This window comes from Bicyclus anynana, chromosome 7, assembly GCF_947172395.1.
Source record: "Bicyclus anynana chromosome 7, ilBicAnyn1.1, whole genome shotgun sequence".
Taxonomy (NCBI): Eukaryota; Metazoa; Arthropoda; class Insecta; order Lepidoptera; family Nymphalidae; genus Bicyclus; species Bicyclus anynana.
This window is the reverse complement of record NC_069089.1, coordinates 4,672,602-4,688,241: the sequence shown is the minus strand read 5'-3', so window position 1 is coordinate 4,688,241 and position 15,640 is coordinate 4,672,602. Positions and strand designations below refer to the sequence as shown.

The 15,640-nt window shown below is 35.2% G+C and overlaps 2 protein-coding genes across 3 annotated transcripts in view; one reads left to right on the top strand and one right to left on the bottom strand.

Moving 5' to 3' along the window:
• Window positions 1-15,640, top strand: part of LOC112047261 (18S rRNA aminocarboxypropyltransferase) — a 168,611-nt gene that overhangs the window by 12,591 nt on the left and 140,380 nt on the right. The gene's annotated exons all lie outside the window — the stretch shown is intronic.
• Window positions 1-15,640, bottom strand: part of LOC112047158 (bifunctional 3'-phosphoadenosine 5'-phosphosulfate synthase) — a 37,625-nt gene that overhangs the window by 17,940 nt on the left and 4,045 nt on the right. The window contains exons 1-2 of one of the 2 annotated variants that reach the window (XM_052882702.1): window positions 14,672-14,913; window positions 1,341-1,515 (exon numbers count right to left, since the gene is read on the bottom strand). In XM_052882702.1, coding sequence (XP_052738662.1) covers window positions 1,341-1,515; window positions 14,672-14,758 — 262 coding nt within the window. In that variant the 5' untranslated portion in view covers window positions 14,759-14,913. Of the gene's footprint in view, window positions 1-1,340; window positions 1,516-14,671; window positions 14,914-15,640 lie in introns of those variants that run through there. The other variant, XM_052882703.1, reaches the window with a different exon arrangement.

Sequence of the window (15,640 nt, the reverse complement as noted above, 5' to 3'; positions counted from 1 at the left end):
TTAACATTAAATTATCGTAAGAGCATTTGATACAGTCATTATAATTTGTTTTTCTTATCTGGTTTGTTAGTGAACAAGAAACATGATTATTTAATGTGATGTATAATCTTTATGAGTCTTAAAATGTTAAATAATAAATAGCACATTTTAATGCATACGAGAGATATGTGAAGGTGACAATATTAATCGAACCTACAAGTGGTATGCACAAAGTTTTTATCTAGAGTAACTATACGTATTATTAAAAAAAATGGGAAATCCTCTTTCCAATACTTGGTGGTAATTTAGTCCTTGGGGTATACGCATTTTTGGCATCTATGAAGTGCAGTCCACTCATATGACCTTATTTTAATGGACCTCTGCAGGGGTAGGCTATCACCCTACAGGAGAGGGAGTTTGAAGCTTACACGCTTACTTAAAGTGGATTCTAATGTCGTCATCATCATCATCATGTCAGCCGATAGACGTCCACTGCAGGACATAGGCCTTTTGTAGGGACTTTCAAACCTCACGATACTGAGCCGCCTGCATCCAGCGAATACCTGCAACTCGCTTGATGTCGTCAGTCCCTGGTGTAAATAATTGTAACTCTGGTGGATTATAATGTGTAACTCAGTAAATATTACTATCAATATGATTGACAGGCAGGCCTCCACAGATCCGCATCGTACGTATCGAACGCGAACGAATATCTTAACATTCTATAGATTCCCCGTGCCGGGTCCATCGTGTGGTACAGAGAAAAACTCCGATTAGAGACCCCGAACTTGTGACCGTTGGGTGTGGGTTAAAGAATTCCTGTATAATAGAGTATACGTTACGAAAATATTCCTCTGGTGCGATTTGACCTCATGATCTTTGAGCCAATTGTTCGATAAACTCATTGAACTACATACATTACTATATAAACGAGGTAGTCCCGAACTCTTCAACTTGTCGTTGGATAAACAAAATAAAAACCGGGAAAATGCGAGTCGTATTTGCCCACTTAGGGTTCGGTACAAACCTTTATTCGTCGTAAATCGTAAACAATACAAGAGGTAAAGTTTGTGAGTTTGAGAGGTTGCAGGGTGTAATCTCTGGACTGAAAATTCGTGTACTAATAGAAAGCCACTTTTCTAGTTAGTAGTTAGTTTCTTTGGCTTTATTATTATTATTTGGTTTACTAGACCTATTCAGAATACAAAAAAATATATATATTACACCCGTATTTCCAACGGAACTACGCGGGGCTTCTACTAGTAGGTACCTCTATAAAGTTATACAAGTATACTCTCCATTCATAACTTATTAAGTTCTTACGAGCGAATCAGTTTTTATGAATAGACAGCAATACATACCTTTTGAAACGAGGTACGCCTCTAGGGCGAAGGCTATGCTGGTCTTGCCAGCACCGCTGAGCCCCGTGAACCAGACGGTGCTTCCTCTGAAGGCGCGACTACCCAACGCCCGGCTCCGTTTGGCTCTGGATACTTGGTGCTTCTGCTCTACCACGTTTGTGGCCACTTGAGCGCACTGTAACAAAACAGAGAGAGGTAAGAAAGAAAGAAAATAAAATTCAAATCAAAAGTTACAGACGTACCCTATCCTAATGTCAGCATAAATCTGTAACCCTTAAAAAAAAGGGTGTATAGCTCACAGTGGCGAAGGATGGAATTTAGATGAAGGTAAGCCGTCCCAAAGAAAAGGAAATCCATACAGCGTGATACAAACTCTGGTTTCTTATATATCTAGATACAGTACGACAATCAATATGCATGGATTTTAGGTAACCTGACGGGAATCGGCTTGCATGAACTCTTCGCCGCTGATAGCTAGCATATGTCGTGCACTACATACAAGCATAATACACGGCGCTGACTTTCAGCTGAGACCCTTGTGACGTCACAGCTCATATAAATCTATCCTAATATCATAAAGCTGAAGAGTTTGTTTGTTTGTTTGTTCGCTTGAACGCGCTTATCTCAACAACTGGTCTGATTTGAAAAATTATTTCAGTGTTAGATTGTCCATTTATAGAGGAAGGCTAAAGGCTAAATATATTATCCCCGCATTCCTACGGGAACGGGAACCACGCAGTAGCTAGGTAGCTAGTACGAGTTTTCTGAATAAATTCAAATTAATTACGAGTAAATAAGATTATGAATAGCAGGTGTTATTTGAGGTAGTTCATTTATACTAATATTATAAAGAGAAAAGATTTGTACATTTGTATGTAACGAATAATCTAACTATTGGACCGATTTGAAAAAATCTTTCACCAATAGAAAGCTACATTATAAGGGAGTAGCACAAGCTATATTTTATCCCCATATTATTAACTACGTGGGTAAACCGCGAAACTACTTCAACCTACTACACAAATAAATATTTATTTTATTAACTTATTCCTATAGTCATTATGTAACGTACTATTGAAAGTTTATAGCAAGTTGATAGATGACATGCCGAAATTTTTGTGAAAGTAAAATTCCACGGATTCAATCCCTGAGCACACATTAACCCAGTTACGAATTATGATTATGGCAGTAATATTTAATTATTCAATAATTACACTCCCCTGAGTATAATAACTTATCCTGATCAGCTGTTTAATTTTCTATTCATATTCATTTTCCATCATTTTTGTCGTTTGGTACAATGTTTTCAATAACTGTGTAGTACTTGCTGTTCGATCCTCAGACCAATTATTGTATAGGACCTGCCTCGCTAGACGTTACTTTTCTGTCAAAGTATATGATCAACGATCTAATGCGATTATAAAAACTGTCTCTATAGTATCAATGTTAAATAGTTGTAATCGTGTTCGTCGGTTAAAGAGCTCCGTAAAAATACCTTTTTGTGTAATTGATTGCGACAAAAACTTCTAGTTTAGTATAAGATATATACCAAATCTAAGCTCGTTTTCTTCAGAAAATGACAGATAATTTTGTTCGTGACTATGAGTGCAATACAGGTCCTTTTATAATTGGTCTGAGGTTCAATCATATATCTATACTTATAATAAACTGTAAAAGGCCAATTTTGTACATTGAAGATATTTTAAAAAAATTTGGTGGAGGGCATTATATAATCGATACTGAAGCCAAAAATATTTTTTTTTCGATTTTTGTCTGACTGTTTATCCGTGATTTTCTTGACCGGGCATCACGCTGAAACTACTGAATGAGTTCAAATGAAACTTGGCACGGTTTAAGACCATAATACGGAAAAGGTTACAAGATACTTTTTATTGCGAAAAGGGGGCGAAGGGGTTGAAAGTTGGATGGAAAGGATGGAAAGACCTTCATTTTTAGAGTTAAAGTTTTAAAAATTTGTTTATAAATCATAAAAAAAAATAACCCTAAATTGGTGAAATAGGGCCAGGTTGATGTTGTTCAAAGTTGATGACATTGATTTCGACGGACGAAGTCGCGGGCGTCCGGTAGTCTATACTAAAATCAAGATATACTTGCAATAAAACTGTAAACATTCAATTCCATGAGGAACAGGAAATCATCAGTATTATTAGTAGTTAACAATAAAGCTATTACCAAAACATAATAGTTTAGTTAGTTTATGTTAAGTTAACCTTTGCTTTAAGGTCAGGTTTAATAACGTTTACTGTTACTTCTGGTTGAAATGTTTAACGGTTAATTACGATTTAGCCATGATACATTATCATCAGCCTACTTCTTAATGCCCACTACGGGGCACTGGCTTCCTTTCTTTGGAGCTTAGACCCACCACGCTGGATCCAATGAATTTTTCTTCGCTTGGTACACAGATTAAAGAATAATATGCAGATAGAGCGCACGGAACACGGCGGCAAAACATTCTCGAGTCAGTACGACACAAAGCGTCGCATCAGTAATTTTCAATATTCAAGAAAAATGGCGTGTTATATTTTTAATGCCGTTTGATTGTTAGCATTTCACTCAAAAACTTTATAGATGTAAAAAAATTCACCGTCAGAAAGCTACATTTTCACCGAGCGACACCGAGGGTATATTTTATCACTGTATTCCCACAGGACGGGAGGAACTACGCGGGTGAAACAGCGAGAAGTCTGCTAGTGGTTTCGAAGTTTACATTACAACTCCTGCAATGTCGATATTTTTTTTTATTTAGACAGTAACATAAATAATCTTTTTAACTTATAAATGGAACCGACTTCAAAGACGTATTTTGATTTTAACACAAAATTACTAAACCGATTTTTATGAAAATGAAATAGGACCAATCTAAAAGTATACTCTTTCAAACAAAAAAAGAATTTTCAAAATTGGTTAATAAACAATCTATCTCATTCTATATTCATTTATTTCAAATAGGCTTAGTTTACAAGCTCTTTCGAAACGTCAGGTAATAATATTATACTAAAGATAATGGTGATAATAATTAGTCTAAAACTTAAAATTAAAGTTACGAGGGCTCCAAAGCGCCTTGGTCCAAGAAGAGCCCACAACAAACTTAGCCAGGTTTTTCACAAAACGACGAAGTTAACAGTTATCAAACATAAAAAAAATCATACGCGTCGCAAAATGGAGAACCTCCTCCTTTTTTTGAAGTCGGTTAAAACACGCTGCATTTCACAAGGTATGCGCAAACATTAACAAAAGCATTCAAATATTTTTCAAGTTCAGTGAATATTTAATTAACCGGTACCAAACAGTACGTGCCCGTTACAGATAGATGTAAACAATTCAAACGCAAATCGACTGTGAATTTTCCGCGTTCGAATTATATTGTAGTGGCCCTTTTTTATGTCACCTTGAAGGTAACGTTGAACGGAAAAATCGTAACGGTCGTAGTTTAGGGAAAAGGATTAGGTCTTTGTTAGGAATATACAATGCAACGTGACAAAAAGCTTAATAGATGGAGAGCTCGTCGACACTTTTGGGTACGTTTTGGAGTCAGACTAAAACTTGTCCTGTTCCATCTCTTAACGCAGAAGTGGAGACGGGGTATTTAATTATTTCTGCAAAATAATTTTGCGAGAACCTGACAATGTCAAGGAACTGACCGAACTCAAATTTGATTTGGACTCGTTGTAAACAAACCACAAATTACCAAAATAAGCAATCGGATGAATAATAATAATAATAACAAATAATAATGTCTAGTCTGTCCTCTCAACTGATAAATTAAAGCCTTGTCAGAAAATTGCAATGTCTAATCACCCTTATTATGAACCCTATTTTTATGGTACTTATCATCATAACATCAAAGGTTTTAATGCAACTTTGGTGCGCTGTGCTATAAAAAGTGATATTGTGTTAATGTATATTTTTATAACCTATCGTTTCGAAAGTGTTCAAAAACTAAGCCTACTTAAAATTTGAAATAAAACAAATATGAATACATAAGAGAGATAATTTGGAACGCAACTGTTCTCAAATATGGGATGGACATCTCCGGATCAAAAATCGAGTGTAAGAACACTAAACAAACTTCGTCTTGCTTTTGTTAATATAATAGTTATGATAATTACCTATTATAAACATCATTAATCATATTTTCATAACTTCCATGCAATCAAACAATGCGATCAATAACCCAGTTTTAAGACAAAGACCGCTTTGATTAAATGTTAACTAATAACGCCGATTATATCGACAAGATTATAATTTATTTATTTTAAAATTGCGTTAAAGTTAATTAGTTTTTAACACTATTTACTACAGCACAGATGCTGACCCTGGTAAATCGGGAATCTATATCCCAATCAAATTGAGGACATTCTTATCCTGGGCTTCAAGATAATGCTCTTTCGCTGGAAGAGGCGGTTCAATAAAGTAATTTTGGTTCATAAAAGCGACCTATGTCCAGCAGTGGACGTCCATCGGCTGATAATGGTGATGATCCAACTTTATCTTTCCGTTATATTTCCGTTCCACTAAACAACCATCAGCCTCTAGGGGCTAAACTATGTAATCTAAAGTAATTTAGTTATATTTTTGCCTACGATAAAACGAAAAAGGTTTAATTAGTAAATAGATAATCATACTAAAATAATGTACTCTATAAAACGAAGGAGAGAAATTTTATTTGTAAATAGAATCATCATAGGTACATAATAATGTAATTGATTTTTGTTGAAATTTTAAAAGGGAACGAAATGCAGCATTATTCTGTGGAATGCATTTTAGGATTCCTATAGTACGTAGTACAAAAACGGAACCCTTATTTTATTTGATGTTTATTGAGTTGCGAGCTGTGTCTGCAAAAAGAATTTAAACATTTAATAATACTATAGGTACTGAATTATTTTATTTTCTCGCAATCATATTGAAAAGTAGAGTGTAACAAGCGGGGCTAAAGCCATTATAAGTAACTCGGTTTCTATTTAAAGGTCCTCGCCTTACGGCTCGTGCCCCAAAAATACCTCGTATATAATGGGTCTTTTTAGCCCCTTGTATAACAATCTACTATTAATTAAAGTATCTTGTTAAGAAAATAATACTGTAACCACATCATAATATAGATAGATGCACGTGAATAATTATGTCGTTGAGATTATTTTTTGCAAAATAATTTGGGTTTTACGATACGTAGTAGATAAACAATCATTGAATGTCTGCTTATGTCATACTTCATGTTTAAAAGTCGGTTATTGGTCTCTTATCAGGTTAATAATGACACCTTATTATGGAAACATATCAATATTAAGATATCAAACGATATTACTATATCGCAGAAGTACGATCAACATGATCATCATTATCAGTCTATTTTAACGGCCTACTATTAGGGCCAGGTATATCTCCTTCGAGAAGCTTTTTCCGACCAAGTGAGAGAAAATTTACCTACTATTTTATTAGTCGCGGACGCTCCAACCTACTCGGGTCCACTTTTTGGAACGATACAGAAATGAAAAAATGTACTAAACATCCATTACGAGTATAATCTTGGCCGAAATAATATTCACAGTCGATTGGTTTAGTCGTGAAATAACAGACAGACAGACTTTTGTATTTATAATATTAGTATGGATAGAAGATTCTCGGAGACTATAACTTGGCATATGAAAACAATTAACCCTGCACAGTTATGACAATCATAATCATACCTATACATATATATATACCTATTAATTCAGTGTTTAGTTAACACTTTTAACAAATTATGGAAGTTGCATGATTTTTTTATCAATAAAAACAATTTTATCACCTACACAAATATTTAACTAAATTGTATCTTATAAAGCTACCGTAATACCGACAAGGTTACTGGTATTTTTTTTATTACAAGAAAAGCATATGGACTAACTACTCAAACAATACCTAAAGCCGTGGCCTAGTGGGAGTTGTAATCGCTCAGGCGTGCGTGCACTTCATAGATGCAAAACTACTACATACCCTATGGCAGGGTAGGCGAACCTTTATGCATCAACGTGCCATTTTTTCTAAAAAATGTTTAATGGGGTCATTGGCGTGCCATCAAATAATTTTGACTTTCTGATTATTTGGAGAATAACAATAATAAATACTATCAAAACTCTTTATGAAATAAAGTAAACAAAAGAGGTACATTTTGGAATGTTTTTATTACACGCATAAATTAAATTATTGTAAAATTAGTGTGACTTCTGTTGCTGCAGGTTAGATGACAAATAATTTATGTCAAATACCTACTTTACACATGTTTTATGATCGGCGACGTGCCCAAAATATTGTGTCGCGTGCCATTGGTTCGCCTACCCTGCCCTATGGACTTATGCGGGCAACAGACCTTCAGTTTTAACAGAGGGTCTAGTGGCAGTTTGATACTGTTACTATCGCGTTAACGTAAACGCGACTCTCTAAGGAATTGAAACAGCGTTATCTAGTGGCACTACTGCACAACTGTTACAATTCCATATAAATTTGCGTTTACGTCCACGCGATAGTATCAGTACGAAAATATTGGAAACTCCCACTAGGCACACAGTACAGTTTTAGCCGAAACTGTTGTAAATATTTCGATTAGATTGTGAGTTCAACTGTCAACTGATGCAGTTTTCTATTTTGGCTACACTCGGACGATTTAATAAAGTAAACAGTTCGACTTTAAAGTTAAAATTAAAAAAAAATAAAGACTACGCAGTTAAAATTGAAGGTCCGTTGTACTGGAGGAGGAATTTCCCTCTTAGTAAGAAAAAAAAAAAGAAAAGAAAGAAAAATGCATTTGTTTCAACATTATGCCATACAGCACAATATATCCATTACATCCAGGAGAATGCCCTGCAATGTGTAAAATACCCTTTTAAAATAGGTCATTTAGCGCTGATTTAGTACAATTGTACGTCTAGTGAAAACCCTAGTTAAAAACCTTGTGCACCATTCGCTATAGCTTGTCAACTTCGTTCGTAACACTCCGGATGGGCCGCGAAAACCCACGACTGATGCACCTCACTTCCCCGCACGCACGATTTTACACCCGCATAGTCTTTCCCCCCATCGCCCGCATATCATGGGAGTGTCATTAACGAACTTGCCAAACTATAGGCCTAACATGCGACCCATGACCTAATCTACTTAATAGCGCCGAACTGGAATTATTGCTCTCTCTTTCGTTGCGTTGGGACGAAATAAAAAAGTTCAATCGCAATTTGTCTTCATCAGATAAGTCGTGACGCGCAAGTTAGGCCTACAGGTGATAGTACTTTACGCTACGCATTGAGTCTGCATCATGCAGAGCGGCGGAGAAAGTAAGCGGTTTACGTAAATAAAGCCGATATAACTAGTGGTAATGTGTTTAGTTGCAACTACGAAGGTGCTTAGGGTTGTCAAAAACAATAGCGATCTTAAAATAACCGAATAAGTGCAAGTCGAACTAATATACTTGCTTGATGATTTATTACGTTACTACTTACCTTAAATAAAGACTATATTTTTTCAATATTTAATGTATACTTCTAGATTTTTTATAGTTGTAGTACTTATAGGACAGTACAGCTATTGCAAAGAAAAAGTCAACGGAATGTATCGAAACGTGCAGTTTTCCGCGGCATTAACGACTGTATCTTATTTACGTTGAAAATTTGAATTTTGATTTTTACACAGCTTTAAAGGACTGTAGACCTTAGTATACATATACGTACATATATGGTTTTAATTTCAACTCGTTACCTTTATGCGTTCCCGAGATAGATAACAGACAGACAGGCAGGCGGACAACAAAGTTATTCTATGTACATAAGATATATCTTTTAAACTACCTTCGCAATTGATTTTAACGCAGTTTTAATTATTAGATATAGAGTTTATATAGATATAGATTCACGAGAAAGGTATAAACGTATAGTTTAACATTTTTTTACATGCGAACAAGTCGCGAGCGCCAACTGTAATATAAATTTTACAAGTACATTAATACCCCTATCAAGGAATGTTCTATAATTGAGACTTGGCAAGTGGCAACCCTGGCTTTCGACGACATGCGTGCAGATATCGTAAACACAATATTACATACAATTACAAACCATTCCATATTATCATAAATATAATGACAAAAATACATACATATGATATTACTTATTCCACGTACATATAAAATCAACGATAGGTGTTATTATGTAAAATAACTTAAATGGAAGTATGGATGATGATACATGAAACGGCAAATATTTTGGTGACCTCCACGAGTAATAATAGAGATACAGTATGATTAGAACTGAATATAAAAGAACTTACTGCACACATAACGCTTGCCACTCACGATCAAGTTAACCGTCAAGTCATCAGGACACTTATGGACTACTTTAGTATTTTAGTTGAGTACGAACAATTTTTTACCGCCCAAAAATAGTTCGTAGTATGTACGGCCTCTAAGGGTTTCGGGCACGGGCAGTGAAAGAAAATATCCAAATACGTAACGGCAACATAATATTATATTGTACCAACTGTTTATACGTCGCTGGGTTATAGACATGGTATGGTTTTTCGAAGTGATAACTTCTTATGGGAGTGTAAGCCGCTTCTTAATGTGAGCCCCGGTCATTGTTATTAAAGTCCAAAGATCCACATCGTACGTATGAAATTGGTTTTCAGAAATCCCACTGACACCATGGATTTCTAGCACTATGTTTTCTAAGGTATCATTCGCGATAAAATATAGCTTATATTATTCGCTGATAATGTAGCTTTCTATTGTGTAAGAATTTTAAAAAGCGTAACAGTCCAAAGATTCACATAGTACGTATCGGACGGATCGCATCAAATGGATCATATTATTCTTTATATAGAAAGTCATGTCAAGTGCGTCCACTGATCCGCATCGTACGGATTTTATTAACCGCAAAATTGAAAATTTGTTTGATGCGATGAGTCCGATACGTACGATACGGATATATGGACGCCTACGTTATAGAAATAATACTACCCTAACCGCTCTATTTTTACCCATATTAAATAAATATACTTAAACAAATAAATATACTTAAACAATACACATCACTATCTAGCCCCAAAGTAAGCATACAGAGTAGCTTGTGTTATGGGTACTAAGATAGTTGATATTATAATATTCATATACATTTATATACTACATATAAATACTTATATAATATATAAATACACACAGACACTGGAAAACACCCATGCTCATCACACAAATATTTTCCAGTTGTGGGAATCGAACCCACGACCGTGGATGCAGAAAGCAGGGTCACTACCTACTGCGCCACGCGGCCGTCGATATTGGAGAAGCGTGGTGAATCTTTGCTCCATATACCCTGTTACCAAAAGGGAGGCCTGGCTCTGTAATCGGCCGTTACAATAGGCGAATAAATAATTATGATGAGATCCCTAAGCTTGTAAAACTTATTGGCTTGTTGGCATGACTTGTAAACTTGATCGTGAGTGGATGGCGTAACCTACTTTACCAAAAAAACGCAGTAACTTTAGAGTATTTTTTTAAGATAAGATTAGAACGTACGGTAATAAGAAAATATAAAGACAACGTGATTAGATAGAAAGATCCAAGATAGAGATAACAATTTTGGCATTTTCCCTTGTTTTGTTATTGAAAAAAAAAAACATTGTCACGGTGATGAGAGCTTATTTATTAAGTATTTATTTACTAGACGACTCCCGCGACTTCGTCTGTGTGATAGTGGTTATCAGAAATTCCTCACATTTATATTATATTTAAGGACTAGCAGAAACCCCGCGGTTTCACCCGCGTAATGTAGGGATTCGAGGGCAAAGCATTTACCGGTACAGCCAATTAACTCGGTGACGTTGCAAGCTTTCGAATGGTCAAATAATTTTTAAAATCGGTCGAGTAGTTTTTGGATTAAATCGCAACAAACAAAAAACCAAAAATCAAATCTTATCTTTGAACTTATATAAATTGCGGATTCCGCGATAACAATTTTTTCCCTTTGATCTATTAATTTTATCAGTGGAATTTACAAGCTGTCAAAAGCTATTGAAACTTTCACTAGCACAACTTTACCTGCGTAAAATGTAAGTAAGTCTTTACTTGGTCAAAGCCAGTGAAATAAAATTCTCATAACTGACCTAACACATGAAGTGCCGAGCGGTAATAGTGTCTTCACTATTTCTTATTTTTTTTATTAACCGACTTCAAAAAGGAGGAGGTTCTCAAGTTGACCAGTATCTTTTTTTTTTTAATGTATGTACATCGATTACTCGAAGACGCCTGAACCGATTTGAAAAATTATTTTATTGTTTTAAAGGGTATACTCCCCATATGGTCCCATATTCATCATGTCAGGATCTGATGACGGAAACTTGGAGCAATCGAGGGGCACTTTAAAAAATTGTATGGATGTTCGTAATTTTTTTTAATTGAGTATTTTTGAGCACTACAATTTAATGAAGCTTTGGAATCGATCTGATGATGGAGCCAAAATACAGACGAGGGAACTCCTCAATGATTTACAGTAATTACCTTGTGTTGATTAATTTGTAGTAATGAGAACTTTCCACCTAGATGGGTTGTGATTGTCATGAGGGGTCTGATGATGAAGACGAAGGACAGTTAAGGGAAGGAGTTCGACGGCTTAGGAATTTTCGAATTTTGTGTATGAAAGTATTTTTTTACATGTAGTATCTATATATTTTACACTAAAAATGGAACAATAATAAAATTTTAATAAAAAAAAAATACAACCGACTTCAAACCTAAAGACGTACCCACTAAACTAAAAAGTGAAAAATAACATAATATTATTATGTTCTACCTGCGGATCAGTGTTTTTAGGTTTTGAAGTCGGTTGTATTTTTTTTTATTAAAATTTTATTCAACGCCTGGTACCGCAAGCAACAGCTTTGTTGGTGCAGTGGTTAGTCTATGTTGCTTCGGATAAAGAGGTCCTGGGTTCGAATCCGGGTCGGGCTATATGACATGTTACTCTCTTCTTTTTACAGTATTAATTGTCAAGACGCAATTGGGAATTTGGAGATGTTACACCCCCGTGTCTCGGTTATTATCATTAATATCTGATAGTGATCGTACATTATCTCATACATTATGTATACTATAATCATCATCAAAGTCAAAGCCAAAATTAATTTATTTCCAATAGGCTTAGTTTACAAGCTCTTTCGAAACGTCAGGTAATAATATTAAACTTAAGATAATGGTGATAATAATTATTTGAAAACTTAAAATTAAAGTTACGAGGTTTCCAAACGCGTCTTGGTCCGAGAAGAGTCCACAACAAACTTAGCCAGGTTTATCCTTTTTTAGTTTATCACCATTTAACAATAGGTATATAAGTAGCCTGTCATGTAATACATTTCATTTCCAAGCAATTTTGTCATTTACGTAATCATTGACACTATAATATGACTTTTCTACAAGCTTACGTTTAATAAAAACTTTGAACTTATTGAGAGACTTGCCAGTGATTTCATGTGGCAGTTTATTATAAAAACGTATGCAATTGCGTTTAAAAGAATTACTAATTTTTTGTAACCTAGTGTGATGTGCAAACAATTTTATTTTTATTTAATATTATTGCAATCACACTTTCTTTTAAAATTGCCTACGTTTTTATGTGCATATACTAAATTTTCAAATATATACTGACTATGCACAGTCAACATTTTTTTCAACATCATCATTATCATCCAATGGACGTCCACTGCTGGACATAGGCCTCTTGCATGGACTTCCAAACAAAACGGTCTCGAGCCGCCAGCATCCAGCGGCTCCCTGCAACCCGCTTGATGTCTTCGGTCCATCTACTACTCCCACTATGTGGATGCATATAATATTAATGTAGATTTATTATTTTAGTTTATAACCAGTAACTTTACTCGCCATCGCAACCATAATCACCACTTACATGACAACTATATGAGTTAGACTCAATTGCACCGGCATTCACAACTAAACAAGGCAAACCAGGTCCTCAACAAAGTATAGCGGAAGTGACATTAGCATTGCAATGATGAGGCGGCCTCGGTTTCATCTGTAACTAGCGTTTGCCTGCGACTTCGACCGAATTCAATTACTGATTTCCCGTTATATTCAAAGTTAATGTCGCGATGGATTATAGATATACTAGATGACGCCCGCGACTTCGTCCGCGTGGAATTCAGGTTTTCGCAAATCCCGCGGGAACTATGGATATTTCCGGGATGAAAATGCCTATATGATAATATATCTCTACTCCAAATATCAGCCAAATCTACTGAAGCGATTTGGCTGAAATTTGGAATGGAAATAGATTTTACTCTGAATGAACACAGGCTGCTTTTTATCCCCGAAAAATCCATGGATTCCCAAAATTTGCGAAAACCTGATGATTTTTTAATTCTCTACGTGTGTGAAGTCTGCCAATCCGCATTGGGCCACCGTGGTGGGCTAAGCCCTAACCCCTGGCACTCTGAGAGGATACTTGTGCTCAACAACGAGCCGAATATGGGTTAATGATGAAGCGTAGTTAAGAGTGATTCTTGAAAAAATTATTATATTATTTTTTCAATGAAGATAATTGTTTGAAGTGTCGGAAAAGGTCAAGCTGCTGAGGAGATTCCATCGAAAATGCTGCTTATAAAATAAGATGCGGAATTTTAGTTAAAAATCTCACGTATTCGAGATGGTTTTTCTACATACGCTGTAGATCCGATCCGAAGATATCGGCATGTTTTCTAAAGATTTTCTAACATGAAAGTATTATATAAAGTCATTCATGACTAACAGGAGATTTTCAAAAATTAATTTGCAAAATTTCATTTTTAGATATTTTAAAAAATAATGCTATTTATGATAGTATAGATATTAGGCTCGAAGGCAGCATAATACTTAATTAAATTACCTAATTAAGCGAATACATTTCACAAATTATTATGAATACGTCGGGCGATCCCACACAAAAATAATGAACACGAGGAAATACAACTGGTGAAAGCAGAAACGCTAGTGTTAAATTGCGGAATTACGTCGCCATGTAAGTAATAAACCCACACATGCATCGTCCATCATTATAAACAACCTGTATAATACAAAATCATGTAAAAAAATAATAATAGCTATGGCTGAGTTTTGTTTTGTGAGCTCTAATTACGAATATGGAACGTTCATAACTTTGATTTAAGGTTCCGAATCATAATTTCAAGTTTCCGAACATAGTTAGAACCATTATTATTTATAAAAATGTATCAATAATCAACATATACTTATATTCACAAAAATAAACAAAGTTTGATTTTATAAAAAAAATTCAACTAACCGATCTTATCAGGTCGTTGCCCCATTGTGCGATTTTAAATTTTTCAAAGGTCTCTGCGACCTTTTTATTGCGTTGCTCCAAACTCATTTTAGAATTTGAATAAAGAAAAAAAAAAAGAAATGAAACTCGATGAACAACACTTTCCCGCCAAATATTGCGTTCGAAATTCAAAAACCGGTCGCAAACGGCAACACGCGCGCCGCGCTACAGAGCACTGGCACCGAATGATCGTGTTTGCTTACAACTGTTGGCAGTTTGCTGTTCTCGAATATAAATGTAATTTAATTGATAAAACCCACTGAACCGTATCATAGGTGAGGTACGTGCAGTTCAAATTAACTAGGTTGCAATTTTTACCTTGATTTAATTTGTCACCAGGACATAGACTATTGTTCCTATTATTTTCTCATTTCCCTGGCGTATCAATCTATCAGAAAAACAATCTACCAGGGTTATTCCAGATTCGGGCATTTGGTATTGATATAGCAAATACCTGATGGGATGCTGATGCTGATTCTTGCAGATCAATATCAGGGGATGGTGATAATAAAAAAGACATATCTATACTAATATTCTAAAGCTGAACAGTTTGTTTGTTTGTTTGAGTGAACGCGCTAATCTCTGGAACTAATGGTCCGATTTTAAAAATTCTTTCAATATTAGATAGCCCATTTATCGAGGAAGGCTATAGGCTATATATTATCCCCGTGTTCCTACGGGAACGGGAAACACGCGGGTGAGACCGCGCGGCGTCAGCTAGTCTTAGGATAAACTTGTTAGCAAATAGGACATAATATTATGCATGCCCATATTAGAAAGCTTTTTTAAATGCGATATCTCAGGAACTTCTTATAAAACATATGTTTACAAGTGAGGCCTTTATTACTCTTTTCAGGAACGCCTAGTTAAATAAAATTGAAATAATAATGCACACCATACTGTAGAGCTGTGAAAAATTTGAAAGATTTC